The 20,523-nt window shown below is 42.7% G+C and overlaps 1 protein-coding gene across 3 annotated transcripts in view; it reads right to left on the reverse strand.

Moving 5' to 3' along the window:
* Positions 1 to 811: 811 nt before the first annotated feature.
* LOC140410797 (histone deacetylase 2) overlaps positions 812 to 20,523 on the reverse strand; it is a 118,711-nt gene continuing 98,999 nt past the window's right edge. For all 3 annotated transcript variants that reach the window (XM_072499418.1, XM_072499419.1, XM_072499417.1), the window contains 8 exons: positions 20,344 to 20,436; positions 20,057 to 20,165; positions 19,796 to 19,936; positions 17,644 to 17,752; positions 11,836 to 11,966; positions 10,040 to 10,192; positions 2,824 to 2,878; positions 812 to 2,214 (listed from right to left, as the gene is read on the reverse strand). In XM_072499418.1, the coding sequence (XP_072355519.1) occupies positions 2,184 to 2,214; positions 2,824 to 2,878; positions 10,040 to 10,192; positions 11,836 to 11,966; positions 17,644 to 17,752; positions 19,796 to 19,936; positions 20,057 to 20,165; positions 20,344 to 20,436 (822 nt within the window). In that variant the 3' untranslated portion in view covers positions 812 to 2,183. The remainder of the gene's footprint in view (positions 2,215 to 2,823; positions 2,879 to 10,039; positions 10,193 to 11,835; positions 11,967 to 17,643; positions 17,753 to 19,795; positions 19,937 to 20,056; positions 20,166 to 20,343; positions 20,437 to 20,523) is intronic.

The following is a 20,523-nucleotide window of genomic DNA, read 5'->3' on the forward strand; positions in this document are numbered from 1 at the left end:
AAAATGTTCTTTGCCTCATTTTTCAAGAAGAATCTCCTACAGCACAGTTGTGAAGTAGAAACATTAATTTTAACATTTTAAACTAAGATGGCACGTGTATAAATTTCTATTGCTATGAACTGCAGTTATAGAAGGCAGCTTTTTCAGGTTTAAGTTACATTCCAATATAAATATGCATAAAATATAGGATTTGTTTTCAATAAAGCCAACAAAATAATACATTGTAACCTCTTCAGTCCAGAAATGCATTGTTCAGAAAGACTAGTTCGGAGGAAATTCTTTGAACAGATCCTTGCATCATTTTAGTACAGTAGCAGAAAAATGGAAAATACAGTACTTTGGATAAGTGAAACAATTGTTATTACTGCTTTGTCATGTGTTATCACTGGTTTATATGTTTCAGGTAAATGTTTTCCAGTTTCCCCCCCCACCTGTGGTTAGGCATTCTTAAGTCATTCTATAAATCTAGGAAACTGGGAAATCCTGATAACGCCTGTGATACAAAATTATATACAGCAATTTTAAATATTGATAATACTCCTAACTTGGAGGATGCCAAATCAAAAGAGTGTCTTTGATTATTTAAAAACAATGGACAAAATTTAGTTCTGAACAGTGAATGAATGGCGGTGATATTTGTTCGGCTTGTACTTTTCTATGGACATTTCCATGGCAAGTTGCTGTCAGCCCACCATCAAAAAGTACAATGCCCTCTGAAGGACATCTGGCCTCGGTGCGAACAAGGCAAACGCTAGTGTCTCTTTAAACAATCCAATTGAAGAATCAATGAACCACCAGTCTGAAGCAAATGTCAGTTTGAACAGTGAATTTAATGTCAAATCATGTACAGTGCAGAAAGTGAAATGGACAGAAAGAAAGGCATGACAGAAAGAAAAAGAGTAGAAGAAAAATCTTCAATTGTTTTTAAATCTCCACAAGCCGAACACTGCTAAAAGTTCATTTTAAGTGTCAGAGTGGTCATGCGGCAGTGATTCAGACTCATCACACCATTAAAGGCTACTGAGACTGGAATGGATATGCCCCCATCTCTTCTGATAAGTTTAGCCAGTATCAAAGGCCAATTTAATGCAGAAAAGAATGACCTCAGAGACCATATATGTTGAAAAGAAAAATTCTAATCTTTCTACCCTCCTTTCCAAAACTTAACACCATTCAATGTACTTGAATGACGAATCAAAATGCAAGATAGTATTATCTGCAACTTTTGAACTTTTACAGTCAAGTCCAGCCCAATAGCTTTCAAAAGCAGCATTGTCAAGATCCACATTAACTGAGATTATAAAAAAACACAATCATATTGACCAATTTCAAAGTAAAATGGTAGGTTCCTTTAAAGGGGATATAGGCCACTTAGGTTTGATATCAAGAGATTAACAAATGGGCAGTTTTTGAAGTAGTACAAAGTGCTTTGAACCTTTTCTTCCCGGCAGCATAGCAGTGCAATAATGATGTTTAAAAAGAAACACGGGGGGGGGGGGGGGGGGGGGGGGGGTAACTAATACTCTTCAGGCGATTTTTCCAGGCCCGAGAGCTGATCTTTGCACCAGTACCAATCTCCTTAGTCATATGCAAAACATACTTTTCGTTCACAATTATACATTTAGGCCAACACTCTAACACCTAAATAAATAGGTGTTGATAAAGCAGGTTTTTGTTCAGCCTGAAACCGACACTTCCAAACAAAATGTTCTTCTAATATTGTTGTTGAAAGTAGTCAGCTTAATTATTAGCATCAATTTGCTAAAAATTAGAAACCAGCACTGAAGTACTGATAACATTTATCGGAGTGCAGATTAAAGTTTCTACCATCATGACAGACACATATTTGGTCATGTAACACCGTTTAATTACAAATATTTGTAAAAGTAGTAAACTCAGTTTTCAACAAGGTAACAGCATATTCAAAAGCAAAACAGTAAAAAAAAAAAGATTTACTTACAAATGCTTTGCAACATGGTAGGGTGGTTATCAAATCAAAACAAAACCTTTCTTTCTCTCAGCTTCATAATTGGGACTATTTGTATTTCTGTTGCTTAGAATATCAGAATGAAACACAGATGTCCAGTTTTGAAATAAATACGTGGCCCATTTGAAATAGTTGAAAAAGTCTCTCAGAACAACTTTCTTTGAGATGTGACCTTCATTTGCTGCACAAAATAACTTCAAATTTTCATGGCTTGCTCAGACTTGATCCTGATGGGGGAAAAAAGTAGAACTGGTGACTTTTGTTACCACAATACCATAAATGCAAACACTCTGCAATACAATGGCTATTTCAATGCAGAAAAGAATAACCATGGAGACCCTATATGTTTAGAAAATATATTTCACATTAAACATTCCACCCTTCTTTCCTAAAGATGCGGACACTTATTAGGCTATGCCCTCTGGTACCCTTCCCAAGTGACTTCTGAATAAGGTATGAGAGTGAGTGTCAGTAGGCTATGTAACAGTGGTGAGTATTACAAGCTCAACATAATCCTGTCCTATCAGTGGAAGAAGTTGGGTTGTGGTTAAGGGTTCCCGTACTCCCCTTACCCCCACATAGCTGTGTCTCTACTTAACTGTGAATTACAAGCAAATGACGTGAATTCACATCATGCAAAATTAACTTCTAATTATTCAACCTGTTCAGCTGGTTTTAGTTTCAACTATTGTACAGATGACAACTGGGCCTAGGTACAAATCAATAGAACAGAAATTAATTTCTGCTTAGGTGCACTTGCTTATTAGATTGTCACCTTTAGTGACCAATGTTGCTAATTTAAAACATTACAGTGCGTAGACAACAATTTTATTTACCCTTTTATATCAGTTTTCTCTGTAATATCTTTAGCGTCGTCTTCCTCTTCAGCATCTGCAAACAGTTCAGTCATTATTACGTTGATTCAAGATAGAGGAATTTAAAGAAAAGGCATTTGAGATATGTCCCTTTTAGTGGCCAAGTGATTTAACATGCGTTTCTTAATTTACATCTGCAGAGTTGTGAACCCATGATTTTCTGAATGAAAATGTGTCACATTTTCTACCATAGGTATGATCTTCCTCATTCTTTGATTAAAGTTCAATCTTCTCAAACAAATTGACTTTTGTGTCATCCTTCATAGAATAAATCAACGGAGAATGTTTTCCACAGAAAATCAGCGTCTTGTTATTCACATTTTTGTTTGATGCAAGATAGTGAAGATTTAATCTCACAGCAGGGGGATAAAAATGAGGCCAGAAGCAGGATGAGGTCTTAAATACAACATACTACGCGAACATCATCTGATTCCTAACAACAGATGCTACAATCTTGGTAGAAACTAGTAACATTATTTTCAATCCAGAAACCCAGGTACTTACTAAAACAATCAATCCATAAGGTTCACGGTTTAAACAAAACAATTTTACGACACAAAAACCAAAGAATATGAACACTAAGCACTACACTTTACCTTAGTCAGTGAGATTAAAGATATTAAAAGTAAAATGAACACAGTTACATAGTTTCTAAAATGGACTTAAAACAAAAAGTTGCCACCCTGATTCCACACTAACCGATGAAACTACTGCCGGGCTCGTGGAGTACTGAGCCATCAAGAACGAAAGAGGCGCTAGTAACATTGCTCTCAAACACATCCCTCTACACGAGGCCTCCGCCATCCGCCCCACACTGACCCCTCCTCCACAGCCCACTTCCTGACCGTTTCAACATTCGCCGCCCAGTAATAATTCAGCAAGCTCGGCAGCACCAATCCCCTTTACCACCTGTCCCTCTCCAAAAACATCCTCCTAATCTGGGGTACCTTACCCACCCATATAAAACTCCCAAATCACTATTCACCCTTCCAAAGAAAGACTTTTGCACAAAAATTGGGAGATTCTGGAAAATTAACAGAAACTTTGGCGAAACTGTCATCTTTACTGTCTGGACGCCATCAGCCAGCGAAAGCGGTAAAACATCCCATCTCTTAAAATCCTCCTTCATCCCCTCCACCAAGTTTGTCAAATTCAACTTATGCAATTGGTCCCAACTGTGTGCCATCCGTATATCCAAATATTGAAAACTTGACTTGACCATCCAAACACCCCCCCCCCCCTGCAACCACCACTATAATCAACCTGTGTGTTACCATCCGGAACCTTTGCCAGCACCCTCTTCATAAAATCTACATCATCCTAGTTGGGGGCAGAGATGCTCAACACCACAGGCACACTCTCCAACTCCCTATCATGTACCTACCCCTGAATTCCCCACTATACTGCGAGCTGAAAAGGCCACCTTCTTACTAATCAGGACAGCAACTCCCCTCGTCTTCAGATCTAACCCTGAATGAAACACCTGCCCCACCCACCCTTTCCTCAATCTCGTCGGATGACAACCCTTAGATGAGTCTTTTGCATGAACACTACATTTGCTTTCAAACTCTAAGTGGGCGAAAACACGGAGCGGCAAGTGGCACAGGGGTTGGGTTGGGCGGGAGGGTGATTTTGTACAAAGAGTTGGTCTTTTGCCTGTGGGGGTCGGGATTAGTTAACAAACGTGAAGTGGGAGGAACAGCTGTGGGTCGGGTGGCGGGGGGGGAGGTTTGGGTTTTGATCAGCCCATTCAGTTTCTCAACATTCCAAAAGACCGGTCTAGTCAGCGGGCACTACCCAACCCCACCATCACTGCCCCCTCCCTCCTCTCCACGCGCCCCACCCTGATACGCCGGCCTTATCCACGTCTCAATGGACTCCCCTAGACCCATGTCCGGCATCCTCCCAGGTCCCTTCAAGATGGCCACCGCCATCCCCCCCAGCCAACAGCTCCCGAACAATATGTTCAATGTCAGCAACACTCCTCTCCCACCTCCCCAAACACAGAAATTAAAAGTCCCGCCTCCCCAGGCCCACCATTCCCACTCACACCACAAACAAATCCCGCCTCCCCAGGCCCACTATCCCTACCCACGCCACCACGCCACCATCAAAGAAAACCAACACAGCACAATAACCCAACCCCCCAAACCACCCCCCAACCCACAGCTGTTCCTCCCACTTCACTTTTGTTAACTAATCCCGACCCCCACAGGCAAAAGACCAACTCTCTCTGTACAAAATAATCCGCCCGCCCAACCCAACCCCATGCGCCACACCAAGCCCCTCCACCCCACCAAGTCGCTCCCCACGTTGCCCACCAACCCCCACACATTTTATATTCCAAACATCACTACCCCAACACAGGGAGGCAAAAAAGATACAAAACACTACCTTTACACAATTAACTATACAGAATTAGTAAAATCCAAACAAAATATAACTCCGTGCAAAAACAAACAGTCTCTCCCCGTGCCCCCCTCCTGGGAGTACAACATTCCCAGTCCGTTATGTTGGTGAATCCAACCAAAATGCAATGTCCTCAAATGTCCCCCAATCCTTGGTCCCTTAAAGTTGCTTGCGTCCTCCAGCATGTCGAGGTAATGCTCCTGCTCCCCGTGTGTGACCCACAGACGAGCAGGGTACAGCACCCTGTTCCTGAATAGGGCTGCCTTGACTGTATTAAATCTTGCTCACCCCATGGCCTGCTCCGCTCCACATTTTGGTAGATACGAACCGTGTGGCCGTCCCAAATGCACTCATGTTTTCTTCGCCCACTTCAGAATCCTCTCCTTAACCAAGTATCGATGCAGCCTGATGACGATCGCTGTTGGCAGCTCTCCAACTTTCGGTTTCCTCAACGACCTGCATGCCTTATCCACTTCAGGAGGACGGTCGAAGATGCGCCCCCACCACCCCCACAAAACGTCTCAAACATCTTGGCCACGTACTTTGTGTCTTATGCCTTTCACATGATAGGATGCCCCAAGGCGCTTCACAGGAACATTATGAAGAAAAATATGATGCATAGCTCCACAAGGTGATATTGAGGCAGATTACCAAAAGCTTGGTCAAAAAAGGTAGGTTTTAAGGAGCAGAGGGGCCAGATGACCTACTCCTGTTCCTAGTTCTTATGAGCATCTTAAAGTAGGTAAGTGAGGGGGGTGGAGAGATTTAGGGAGGAAATTCAGAGCTTAGGGTCCAGGCAGCTGAAGCTATGGTCATTAATGATGGAACAATTAAAATCAGGGGCGCTCAAGAGGCCAGCATTAGATGAACACATACCTTGGAGGGTTGTGGGGCTGCAGATGAGAGAGATAGGGAGAGGTGAGGTAGGTGCGATTTGAAAACAAGGATGAGATTTTAAAAATCAAGACATTGCTGACCGAATGTTAAGGCAGGGAAGTGAGCACAGGAGTGATGGGTGAATGGGATTTCCTTTAAAGACTGCAGCGCTTGGACTAAGGGAGCGGAGCTGAGAGCCATATGGAGACATCAGCCAGGGAGTGAGAGAAAGAGAGAGAGAAATCAGTAGCTGCAAAAATGTTGAGGTGATCAGAGGATTCAAGTGGGAATTCTGAAAGTGCAACTGTAACTGGAAGGAGATAGCTTTTTCCAGCAATATATGCAGTGGTGTAGAAGGGGTTGTGGGTGGAGAGTGTTACAAGCAAGCGATCAACAATTACCTTACCTGATTGATACAATGGGACTAGCAAGACCACATGAGGTGGCAAGATAAAGCGGATGGCCATGAATATGGGTTGGGGACTTTACATGGTGATTTATAGAAGATAAGAGGACAGTGAACTCAGTGAAGAAAGTATGATGAGTTGGGATGGAGTGTAGTGTATTTAAAAAGGACAGTCCATGTATGGAGTCCTGTATGGAATTTTTTCTTCTTCTAACTTCTCCTTTGTTCTGATAATCCCAAGTCCAATGGTCACTGAATCAACTAATCATAGATTATCATAGAATTTACAGTGCAGGAGGCCATTCGGCCCATCGAGTCTGCACCGGCTCTTGGAAAGAGCACCCTACCCAAGGTCAACATCTCCACCCTATCCCCATAACCCAGTAACCCCACCCGACACTAAGGGCAATTTATCATGGCCAATCCACCTAACCTGCATATCTTTGGACTGTGGGAGGAAACCGGAGCACCCGGAGGAAACCCACGCACACACGGGGAGGATGTGCAGACTCCGCACAGACAGTGGCCCAAGCTGGAATCGAACCTGGGACCCTGGAGCTGTGAAGCAATTGTGCTATCCACAATGCTACCGTGCTGCCTTTATTTCACAAGTCTAGAACTTCAATGTTCTTTAAAGTGTTTAATCAAGCTAATCAATTTTGAAAATGTTGCGATTTGCATCTTGTATCCCTAAAGGAAGGGATTTTTCAGTTCATTCACTTCTCTACCTCAAAACTAAGGGACCCAGGTTCAATTCCGGCCTCAGGTGACGGTGTTGTGTGGAGTTTGCACTTTCTCCCTGTGTCTGCGTGGGTTTCCTTCGGGTGCTCCGGTTTTCTCCCACAGTCCAAAGATGTGCAGGTTTGGCAGATTGGCCATGCTAAATTGCCCCTTAGTGTTCAAAAGGTTAGGTTGGGCTACAGGGACAGGGAGGAGACATGGGCTTAAGTAGGTGCTTTTCCCAAGGGCTGGTGCGGACCAAATAGCTTCCTTCTGTACTGTAGGGATTCTATTCTATTCCTCCAAACCCCAAAAAAGGGTTCTTCCTCTTTACTTGTTAAATAGAATAATCTTTATTGCTGTTCTCTGTACCTTAAGGAATCAATCTACTGTCACTTACAATATACCAATGCAGGCAATGCAAAATATGCATCCATTATGAAAATGCATCTTCAAGTTATTACTAAATGCACACTTATTGGACTGGCATGAGAAGGTTCGGATAATGCAAGTCACTTCCGTAATAGAGTGGTTTTCACTTATTTCTACCTCTCGATTAACTGCTACAAGATGTGTTTTAAACTCTTGGTCATGGAGGACAATGATGGTTGGATGTTTCTGGCAACGAACAGTGGGTTTCTGGCTTTTTCAGTGGAAGTTGTGACTGAGCCCAGGTAGTGAAGATATAATCCCGGTGAAATTAATCCCACTTCTCTACCTTTGGTGAATTTTCTAGGTAAGGTTCTTCTTTTTCTTGGCGAGATCTCTTCCCTCTGTGGTCTTTGTACCAGGCTGATTGCCCTAGCTCATCTGCCAAGACCTCGGTTAATAGTGTGTTTCTTTCCATAAGCTAGCTTCTATCATATGATCACAGTATTAATCTTCCTGCTGTCCACACAAATGGTTTGTTAGGCTAAGCGACTGTCGCACATTGGGGGATGTTTGATATCCCCAACAACATTCAACTTATGAATCGCGCCCAAATATCTTTATTCGTATTTTCATCTCAATGAGGCCTACAGGTGTATCAGATATCATTACGGAGTCTCTTTAATTGAATTGGAGCATTTCGGAAGGCCGTTTGCATTTTCAAGTGACTTCCCAGAGACATACCCAGACATGTCAGTCCATGCGTTTGTACAGAAAGCAGAAAAGGTCACCCGACACCTGGAATCCATCGTGTCAAATTGACCTTTTAAATTCTGCCTTTTAAAAGTAGAGTGTTCATCCTCTTCATAACTCACACGTATTTTACACTGGCTCAACTACTTTCAAAGTATACAGTAGAACACACTCAAATCCTTCACCCTACAAGTGCAACCATTCTCTTTCAAACCACACCAGGTTTCTTCCGATCAGTACTATGAATATTAAACTAACATTTAGCATTTTTCAGAACTCAGAATGTGCATATTTTGCTTCCCACACAATTGGATTGCAGTACATATACACACAATGTATCTATTTAGTTCAAATAAATAGGGATGGATTTTGCAGTCCACAGTGAAGCAATGGCACTTGCTACTGACCTCAAACATAGCTGTTCCCAAAGATCTAATGATCTTGGAGAAGTCCCCAAGCCAAGGGAATTGCCAAGCCTCCAGCAGCAGTGATGCCAGCAAGAAGGATAAGCAGCCAATCACATTGTAATATTCACATGGACGGTAAAGCAGGAATTGATTATCCTTCACTTTTAATTTTTTCAGATAACAAAATAAATAATTGGAGGAAAAGAGAAGCTAAAATACCAAGCTTAGAAAAAAATGCATTTTGTTTTTATTATGGAAAAATGTGACATCGCAAAAACATCAAATGTTTTCATCAAATGTTTTGGGCCAAAGAAGATGTTTAACAGTAAAATGAACTTAGCACACAAATTTAAATATCCAGTCACACTTTATTCACCAACTTGTAACTTACAACAAGTCTAAATAGCATAAAAGTGGATTTTATTTGTCAATTAACTGATTGCTTAGAGATTGCTCTGGGGAAATCGCAATAGCATGTCTCTGGAAGACTGTAGAATTACCAACAGCAAAGTCTAGATTTCTGTATTTCCCTGCACATGAGGCTGGATTCTCCGGTCGCCGACGGCGAAATTGCATTCGGCGAACGGCCGGAGAATCACATTTCCCACCAGAATTGGGGGCGGCGCTGTTTTTGCGATGCTCTGCCCCCTCCAACGCGCCACATATCGACAGCCTCAGGCCATTGCCTGAGGCCCGCCCCCCAATGCTCTGCCCCCGACCTGCCGAGTTCCTGATGGGGTGGGACACGTGTGGTCTCAGTCCATTGCTGTCACAGTTGGGGGAGAGCCGATCCGCGGGCGGGGGGGGGCATTATTCAGGGCTGGGGGCAGTGTGGTGGGACGGTCCGGGGGGCGCGAGCTGGCCAAAAGGGGGGGACTATTTCGCGGGCTGGGTCCGTGAGAGGCCTCCGCCATGAAGCACGGGCCAGTCACTGCAGGCCGCCGCCGTTCGCATGCGCGGCCATGGACCGGGCAATTCTCCAGGCCATATCGGCAGCTAGAGCCGGGTGCTCTATGCTGCTGTCCTGCTAGCCCCCAGCAAAACAGGGAATCTGTGGCTGTTTTGTGCCAGTTTACCTGTGCCACTGTTCCCACGCCGGCATGGAGACATAGCCCCAGAATTGGAGAATCCAGCCCATGGACTTCTAAGATTCCTGTCAGTTTCAGTGGAGCAATGGTGACGATTGCGGAGAGTTGAAGCCAGTGTCACTGCAAAATTTAGGCCTTAGTGCACTCACCATTTTGTCTGTCTTCTGGTTCCTTCTTTTCTTCTATTCGTGCTCGCTTGGTACTTTTCTTATGATTTCCAATATTTCTTCTACCTCCTTCACCTTCATCTTCAGAGTCTGAAAATTCCTCATCACAGGCGATCCGCTTATCAGAAGCTCGGACTGCAATAAAGCAAATAAAATCATTTGCCAAGGTCCATGTTCTGGTTCAGAAGTTTAGAATCCTTTCATACAAACATTTACAAATAAATGCATGGATATAGACAGTCAAGCAGACAGACAGCCTTGCATTTATACAGTGCTTTTCATGATCTCAGAAAGTCCAAAAGCACTTTGATGTACATTTAACGTTTAATCACTGTTGTAATGTAGAAAATGGAAGTTTATTTTCCACATAGCAAGATCCTAAAATCAACAATAGGACAAGCAAATAACCTGTTTCATGTTGCTCAAGGGATAAATAGCACCCAGCCCAAATGACAGTACTCTATCATTCTTCTTAAAAATATTGACATGGGATCTATCTTAAACAGATTTTTTTGGAAAATATTTTGATTCAAGTTTTGATCCATCTTAAACAGTTATGACTCCCTCAGTACCGCATTCGGGTGTCAACCTAGGTTTTGTACTCAAATCTCTAGAACCTTCTAACTCAAGCAAAAGACTGCTATCAGTGAGTTATTTTGTCTTAAAGGTACACAATTTTAGTCTGAAGAAAGAAATGCCAGAAAAACAATCAAATCTCAACTTTAATAAAATTAAGCAAGCACTTCTCTTTTAAATTTAAGTACCCAATTCATTTTTTTTCCAATTAAGGGGCAATTTAGCATGACCAATCCACCTAACCTGCACATCTTTGGGGTTGTGGGGGTGAAACCCACCCAAACACGGGGAGAATGTGCAAACTCCACACGGACATTGACCCAGAGCCGGGATCGAACCTGGGTCCTCGGTGTCGTGAGGCAGGAGTGCTAGTCACTACACCACCGTGCTGCCCTAAGCAAGCACTTCTTTTGTGGAAATAAATTCTCTTGCGAACTCCAAATTATAACTTCTGAAGACAGAGGCATTTTTGACTATCATTTCAGCTTGTTGTATTCATATGATTCTTAGGGGGCTTGACAGGGTAGATGCTGAGAGATTGTTTCCCCTTCTGGGAGAGTCTAGGTTCAGAGGGCATAATCTCATAGTAAGGGGTCACCCATTTAAGACAGAAATGAGGAGGAATTTATTCTCTCATGAGGGAAGTGAATCTGTAGAATTCTTTACCCCATAGGGCTTGTAGAGGCTGGGTTAAGTATGTTAAAGGCCGAGACAGACAGATTCATAATCAGTCAGCGAATCAAGGGTTATGGGGATAAGGCAAGACAGTGGAGTTGAGGATTATCAGATCAGACGTGATCTCATTGAATGGTGGAGCATACTTAATGCCCTACTTCTGCTTCTAGGTCATATGGTCTACATAAAGATGATTTCTGGTTGCAATAACCTTCCCAATCTATAACCTTATCCGAGCCTCCAAAAACCTGATCATACTCCAATTCTGGTCTCTTGTGCATACCCAACTCTGTTGAACAGAGGCCATACCTACAGCAATTTTGTCCTAAGTTCTGGCCTTTTCTTTCTCTCCCTTTCTGTCTTTTCACCTCCTCCGCCTCCTTTGAGGACATCCTTAAAAAACATCTTTTAATCAACTCTCAGATCTCCATCTTGTACTCGTGTTAATTTCTGTCTGCTTGCACTTCTGATGAATATTTTTCTACATTAAAGCTAGTGTTATAGTACATCAGTATACTCCCACTAACTTGAAATTCGTTTGTCAGGATCATCTTCCTCCTCTTCTCCACTGTTTTCTTGAATAGCATCCTCTGGAATAGCCTGCATCTGGACTCCAGGTGCATGAGGCAGCATACGTAGATTTTCAAACAAACGTATTCTGTAAAAGAGACAGGACAAATTACGCAAAAATCTCTTTTCTAGAACAATTGTACCATTTGAAATAGAACTGGGAAAATTTATATCTAAACTTAAGATACTGTGGCATTTAGAGTAGTGCGTGCAGTCCTCGTCACCTCACTATAGGAAGTAGGTGATTGCACTGGAGGTGTTACAGAGGAGATTGATCAAGATGTTGCCTGGGATGGAGCACCTGATAAAGGGAGACTGGATATGTTTGGATTGTTTCCTTTAGAGCAGCGAAAGCTGAAGGGGGTGGGGGGTATTAATGAGCGTATAAATTATAAGGGGATTGGACAGGGTAAATAGGAAGCAGCTATTTTCCCTGTTTGAGGAGTCAATCCCAAGGGACCATAGTTTTATAGTGAGGAGATTCAGAGGGGATTTGAGAAAATTGTTTTTCACTCAAGAGGGTGGTGAGAACCTGGAATACACTGCCTGGGATGGTAATCGAGAGTGGAAACCTCACAACCTTTAAAACGCACTTGGATGAGCACTTGAAACAACATCACATTCAAGGTATGGGACAAGTGCTGGTAAGTGGGGTTAGCGCGAGATTATCATAGAATTTACAGTGCAGAAGGAGGCTATTCGGCCCATCGAGTCTGCACCGGCTCCTGGAAAGAGCACCCTACCCAAGGACAACACCTCCACCCTATCCCCATAACCCAGTAACCCCACCCAGCACTAAGGGCAATTTATCATGGCCAATCCACCTAACCTGCACATCTTTGGACTGTGGGAGGAAACCGGAGCACCCGGAGGAAACCCACGCACACACGGGGAGGATGTGCAGACTCCGCACAGAGAATGACCCAAGCCGGAATCGAACCTGGGACCCTGGAGCTGTGAAGCAATTGTGCTATCCACAATGCTACCGTGCTGCCCATAGAGATCAGGGGTAAGGCCATAAGACATAGGAGCGGAAGTAAGGCCATTCGGCCCATCGAGTCCACTCCGCCATTCAATCATGGCTGATTTCAACTCCATTTACCCGCTCTCTCTCCATAGCCCTTAATTCCTCGAGAAATCAAGAATTTATCAACTCCTGTCTTAAAGACACTCAACGTCCCGGCCTCCACCGCCCTCTGTGGCAATGAATTCCACAGACCCACCACTCTCTGGCTGAAGAAATTTCTCATCTCTATAGTGGGTAGTTTTTGTTGGCACTGACTCGATGGGCCGAAAGGACTTTCCTGCACTGTAGGACTCTTTATACAGCAAAACTATTGAATTGGAACATTTTATATATATAGTCAATGATGCAAGACGATATTTTGGATGAGAGAGTCTTTGCAGGTAATTAAGTCTTTACAGGTCCAGACAGAGCAACTGGAGAGAGGGATAATCACAGGTTAAAGAGGTGTGAATTGTTTCAAGCTAGGACAGTTGGTAGGATTTCTCAAGGCAATTTAGCATGACCAATCCACTAGCTTGCACATTTTTGGGTTGTGGGGGCGCAACCCACGCAACACGGGGAGAATGTGCAAACTCCACACGGACAGTGACCCAGAGCCGGGATCGAACCTGGGGCCTCAGCGCTGTGAGACCGCAGTGCTAACCCACTGCGCCACCGTGCTGCCCCGCAGATTGCTTTCTTCTAGATCTTGAGCTTCTTGAGTATTGTTAGAGCTGCGCACAGAGAATCACACAGTGAAGCGGCCCTTTGGCCCATCGGATCTGCACCAACATGTGGAAAACACCTGACCTATCGACCTAATCCCATTTACCAGCACTTTCCCCATAGCTTTGACTGTTATGACGTACCAAATGTTCATCCAGCTACTTTATAAAGGAAGTGAGGCAACCCGCCTCTACCACCCTCCCTTGCAATGCATTCCAGACTGTCACCATCTCGGGATAAAAAGGTTTTTCATGCATTCCCCCTAAACACCTTGAACATATGCCCCCTCGTGACTGACCCTTCAATTAAGGGTGCTCCCTATCCACGCCGTCATAATCCTGCACACCTTGATCAGGTCACCCCTCAGTCTTTTCATAGAATTCATAGAATCCCTACAGTGCAGAAGGAGGCCATTTGGCCATTCGGTTCAACCCCCCACCCTTTCACCATAACCTCATCTAGGGGCAATTTAGCATAGCCAATCCACCTAATCTGCACATCTTTGAATTGTGGAAGGAAACCCACGCAGTCACCTGAGGTTGGAATCAAATCCGGGTCTCTGGCGCTGTGAGGCAGCAGTGTTAACCGCTGTCTCATAATAATAATCTTTATTACTATCACAAGTAGGCTTACATTAACACTGCAATGAAGTTATTGTGAATATCCCTAGTCGCCACATTCCAGCACCTGTTCAGGTACACAGAGGGAGAAGTCAGGATGTACAATTCACCTAACAAGGATGTCTTTCGGGACTTGAGAGGGGAAACTGGAGCACCTAGAGAAAACTCACGCAAACACGGGAAGAACGTGCAGACTCTGCACAGACAGTGACCCAAGCCTTGAGTTGAACCTGGGAACTCTGGCGCTGTGAAGCAACAATGCTAACCACTGTGCAACCATTCCGCAGTGCCCATCGATAATACCACTGAATGCCAAAAGGCTAAATTCTTCCTTGTTGAAGAGGACTGTTGCCTGGCATGGATGTCACTTGCGATGTATCAGCCCAAGCCTCAATGCTATCCGGTTCTTGCTGCATATGCACACTGCTGCTTTAGTGTCTGACAAATTGCAAATGATGTTAAACATTGTACAATCATCAGCGAACATCCCTACTTTTGACCTTATGATGGAGGGAAAGTAATTGAGGAAGCAGTTGAAGATGGTTAGGCCCAGGGCTGCCCGTTATAGAAACGATCTGATTTAAATTTTCGTTGATGTCAGCGAAAATGAGAGTCGGGAGGTATCCACAACTGCAGTTTTACGCAACAATAGCAAGTTATGGTGCTCTTCACCTCAGGTTTTGAGTGTTGTAAGTGCATGTTAATACATTTGAGATCAGCAGTGGCAATTCTTCAACAAGTAGACAATTATGGTTATTTACAAAATATACATACACACTTTTCCTCTGGTTATCACATAGCTATATCATATGTTAATGATCAACACTTGTAATTCTCGGAATTCAGTTTTTCAAAACTATTATGTTTAAAAGGTGTTTTAAGCATATTTACAGAGAAAAGATTTGAAAAAGAGTTACATTTGATTGTTTAAAATTTTTTTTAGAGTACCCAATTCATTTTTTCCAATTAAGGGGCATTGCATTGCCAATCTTTGGGTTATGGGGGGCGAAATCCACTGGGAGAATGTGCAAACCCCACACGGACAGTGACCCAAGGCCGGGATCGAACCTTGGCGCCGTGAAATAGCAGTGCTAACCACTGCGCCAGCGTGCTGCCCCTAATTGTTAGTTTTAAAGTACTCACACAAGTCTTTCAAAGAAAAATGAGATGCAAGATGGCTAGATGTTGAAGTTGTTTTCCCCAAAATTCAAAACAATAAGCCATTCAGTACCGTGCAGCACGGTAGCCTTGTGGATAGCACAATTGCTTCACAGCTCCAGGGTCCCAGGTTCGATTCCAGCTTGGGTCACTGTCTGTGCGGAGTCTGCACATCCTCCTCGTGTGTGCGTGGGTTTCCTCCGGGTGCTCCGGTTTCCTCCCACAGTCCAAAGATGTGCAGGTTAGGTGGATTGGCCATGATAAATTGCCCTTAAAATTGCCCTTAGTGTTGGGTGGGGTTACTGAGTTATGGGGATAGGGTGGCGGTGTTGACCTTGGGTAGGGTGCTCTTTCCAAGAGCCGGTGCAGACTCGATGGGCCGAATGGCCTCCTTCTGCACTGTAAATTCTATGATAATCTATGAGTACCCTGACCGAGAAATCAACAATCACCTCGTGTTTATTAAGCAGTATATGATGGAGGCAACTGGAATCTCTGTCTGCTGGCTGGGTAGCCAGCGGCCATCAGCATCACCTCTTTTACGGATTTGCCCCAAATTAAGTGCCACTCCAGCACAACTGGATGGAGGCAGACCTTCCCCAGGATCTAGGGTGCTAGGGCAAAGAGCCCAGCTGCTGAGAGCTGCCAACCAATCTTATTGAATGGAGGCAGTGACTACTGCCAGTACGACACCAACTTGAGTCCTAGGATCGTTGCTGGATCCCGGACCACAGATTAGTTTTTAAAGAATAAATTTAAGAGTATCCAATTCTTTTTTTCCAATTAAGGGGTAATTTAGCGTGGCCAATTCACTTACCCTCCACATCTTTGGATTGTGGGGGCGAACCTACACAGACATGGAGAGAATGTGCAAACTCCATACGGACAGTGACGCGGGGCTGGAATCACACCCGGGTCCTCGGTGCTGGGAGGCAGCAGTGCTAACCACTGTGCCACCTTGCTGCCCCCAAGACCATAGATGAGTTGAATGATGGTTGGAGAGCGTTTGTGGGTGGGCCCTCAAGGGGGAGATTGGCATCAAAGACATTGGAGTGGCTCTTGGCAGACCTCCCCCATGTCCGGATACCAGGTACCTCAATCAGGCACTGAATGTCTTTGAATGAGCAACACCCCTCCCCCTTGGGAGTCCACAAGCACCCACCCCAGATTGTCATGCTTGCCACATGGTTAAGCCAGTACTTGCTGCTGGGTTAATATAAGGATAAAGCCTTCAAGTGGACATTACTAATTATTTAAAGGCTTGATTGGTGACAGGGCAGTAAGTCGTCCACTCCACTGATTTAAAAGGAAACTGGCGCTGTCCTCCTGCCTAATTAAATGCCATCATCACCAGAGTCGGCCCAATAGAGAGCAATAAATTCTGTGTGTTGCGTTTGTGAGGGCCAAGATTCCAGACACCTGGCAGAAATTATTTGTAATGGGTCTGCCATTCAATTTGTAGGCAGAAATTCAATGGGGACATGAATAACCATGAATCCAATACCTGGATTTAAAGTCAATGAAATTGATTCAACAGCTTGCATTTAATTTGCACCTTTAATGTAGAAAAAGGTTTAATGTAGCGAAGTGTAAAGCATTAATTGATTTGTAAGACGAAAAAACAAGTCATATGAAGTAAGCCTAGTCTTAACTATTAATATCTGGCACATCTTACCACGTGTTTTCTCACTCTACTTCCCCAAAAAGTGGAACATTGAACAATAGGGCGACCACTTAACAAAGCTACCGTCAACACTCAATCCGATATCATGTCTAAGGCAAAGCCCAAATTCATAACGAGCATCTTTAGTGAACATTTTTCAGCAATGCTCAAATTTCTCCTATTTTACCAAATACTTTATCTTCCTAAACTTTATGGGATATAACACTGGTACTTTTGTAGTGTTAAATGCTGGAATATGAATCAGAGCCATACCTATCAGACTTGGATAATTAACATAAATCATAATGGTAATGATGGGGAACCTATGACAGAATCCAAAGAAATTAAAGAAGAATTTGCAGTGTTCTGGTTATGCCCAGATTCTTACTCACACTGAAATGTCATTGTCTCATATGGTGCAAAGGAAACAGGAATAAAGTGCAAGTTGATTAGATCATGCAGGGTAAGATTGCTCAGTTGCAATTGTAAAAATCACAGATTTATGTCTAAATCAGAAGTTATATACATTTGGTAGTAAATCAGGAATTCAAATGATCAGTTTATAAATTGTAGATAAATTCATAGCACTTACTTAATCTTTTCCATGTATTCCAATGTGTTCTGGTTTGTCATATTAGAAGGACTGATGTGCAGTTTAAAATCTGGCCCGAAGTACTCAAAATAGTCATTGTAAGGCAACTCTAAGTTAGTAAAATAATCAATGTAAATTTAGAATCAAGATAATGTCACGTTATAGGGCAAAATAACAGTGCTAGTTCATCCTATTTGTATATAAATAGCTCATCAAAATATTAAGGTCTTTCATAATGCAGGCTACTAGAGAGATATAATTCAAAAGTAGAAGAATTGTATTAAATTTATATTATACAAAGGATTTGGTTAAAAAAAAATGCTGTGGATGATATCAGAACTGTAACAGTACAATTATCAGAAAAGATTGACCAGGAGCTTTTCTTCTGGAAAACAGAAGACTGAGAAATGGCCTAATAGAGACCTTTCAAATTAGAAAAGCATTGATAGATGATGTTTCTATTTATCGGAAGTCCAAGGTTAGGGGGCCATAAATATAAGATAGTCATTAATAAGTCATGATGTGGAGATGCCGGCGTTGGACTGGGGTGGGCACAGTAAGAAGTCTAACAACACCAAGTTAAAGTCTATCACCTGATGAAGGAGCTACTCTCCGAAAGCTCGTGATTCCGAATAAACCTGTTGGAATTTAACCTGGTATTAATAAATCAAATAAGGAATTCAGGAGAAATTTCATAATAGAATATGGTGAGAAAGCAGACTTGCTACCATGTGGAGTGGAGTGTCTGATTAATTTAAGAGGAAGCTCGATAAATACATGAGCAAGAAAGGAATAGGTGGATCTGTTGAAAGGGTGCGATGGAGTAAATAAAATGGGATGGGATGTGTGTGGAGCATAAACACAGGCACACACTGCTTGGATCAATTGGTCTGTTGCTGCATTATAAATTTTACGCAATAGTTTGTGCACTAGCTAGATTAATACAACTACAATTTTCTTTTCCCACGACCTAAATGTACATGTATGCTTTTTAAAAAAAAACTGAACTCAGAAGTGCAATTACCATAAGTTAGTATAATACCCTATAGTACAATCAAATCCTTAGAGACGTAACTGATTTGCCAAGAGCCCCCTGTGCAAGTTTGCGGCATGACATAGGAAAGCACCAGAGAAATAATGAAAATGGCTAACATTGGACATTCATGTCATTATTTTAGGAGTTCCGTCAACTGACTAAGTTCCAGTATGAGCTAGAAGAACTCAGTAGAAATTCAATCTTTGATTAATGACTATGGCCTGAATTTTGTGCCCGTAGGGCACGTGCATTTGGTGGGCCTAGGAGCGGGTGCGAAACGCGCTTCCAGCAGTGATCGGTCTCGGAATGCAATTTCACACTGGCTGATCAATTAAGGGCAGCCAACATGAAATGCATGCTGGGAAGAGGGCAGGTGCCAAGAAAAGGGACTGTGTGGGTTGGGGCTTCTAATGGGCTCCTTCAAGGGGACACCCACTGTGGAGCTGTTGCAGGGACCTGAAAGAATAAATCCCGATTTTAAAAAGTGTCTCGGCAGTACATTTAAAAACAATGTCAGTTCCCAGACACATTTTTTATCATTTCAGCCCTGACTTTCCATACCGCCCTGGATTGAGGTTGCAGCTAGAACATTAAAAACCTCTTGACTAATTGGTCCACCATCAACAGTAAAGGTTGACAGGCCATGAAAATTGCTTTCAATTCACCCCATAATGGGTTAAATTGCCTGCTTGATTGTGGTTGGGCACACACAAACACCCGACTCCTTTGCACACCCGCTGATTGAAATATTGTGAGAGTTTGTGATGACATCGGGACACGTGCCTGACATCTTCTTGCGCGATTTCATGTGTTTTTCCGTAAATTCTGGCCCAGGAATCATACCTACAATTATTTCACATACTTACATTTAATCCTTGTACAAATGATACAATATATAATCTTCTGTATTGATAGGACATACAACTCCAATCAAAGGAAACCATGTACCAGTCTTCCTCATGTATCCAAAAAGGATTTTGCATTGTTGGTACATTAAAATACTGGTTTGAGACAAGTAGGAAATCCATGGGAATATCGGAGCAGAAAGCTTACTTACATTTTTAAAGGTTGCTGGTCTTAAGTAAGAACTAAAGTTTTTTTGTATCAAATAATTACCATTTGGAATCTCTGTATCCAATGCAACTGCAGTCTCATATGTCCAGCAGCGAGCGACATTTCGGATTGTGTAGCCTCCGCCTCCCAGCATCAGTAAGGGTAGGTTGAAGGTCTTTATGAATTCCACACATTTAGCATGGCCTGATTTAACAAACAATAATAATTTACAACAGCCCCATCTATAAAATATTAGAACACACCATTAGTTTTTCAATAATGTATTAGAATTCACTATGACACACGATGATGCATTGCTTGTACCTTTTAGTGTGAGATTGAAACATCCAAGTCTGTCCCCTGACAAAGAATCAGCTCCACATTGCAGTACAACTGCACTTGGCTGGTACATTTCCATTACCTTGGTCACAATCTGAATTAAAAATGAGACAAGATTACCTCATTTGTTTTGTCACAATTATGACAAACTATTTAATAAAAATGGCAACACTTCATACTAAACTGTATTGTATTTCTCCAAATGTTGCATCACCATTACAGTCAAGTTTAAATAATAACTAAATAAGAAAAATAATATTTAGAAGACTTACTGGCTTAAATATCTGCTCGTAAGACTCATCATCAATTCCATCTCGCAGCGGAAAGTTCACAGCGTAATATTTGCCTTTCCCTGCTCCTATATCCTGTACGTACAAGACAAAAAGAAATACGAATTTAGAGCCAATTTTGAGGCAAATTAGATAATACTGCACAAACATTACTTCTTTTTT

The sequence above is a fragment of the Scyliorhinus torazame genome, chromosome 4 (genome assembly GCF_047496885.1).
Source record: "Scyliorhinus torazame isolate Kashiwa2021f chromosome 4, sScyTor2.1, whole genome shotgun sequence".
Taxonomy (NCBI): Eukaryota; Metazoa; Chordata; class Chondrichthyes; order Carcharhiniformes; family Scyliorhinidae; genus Scyliorhinus; species Scyliorhinus torazame.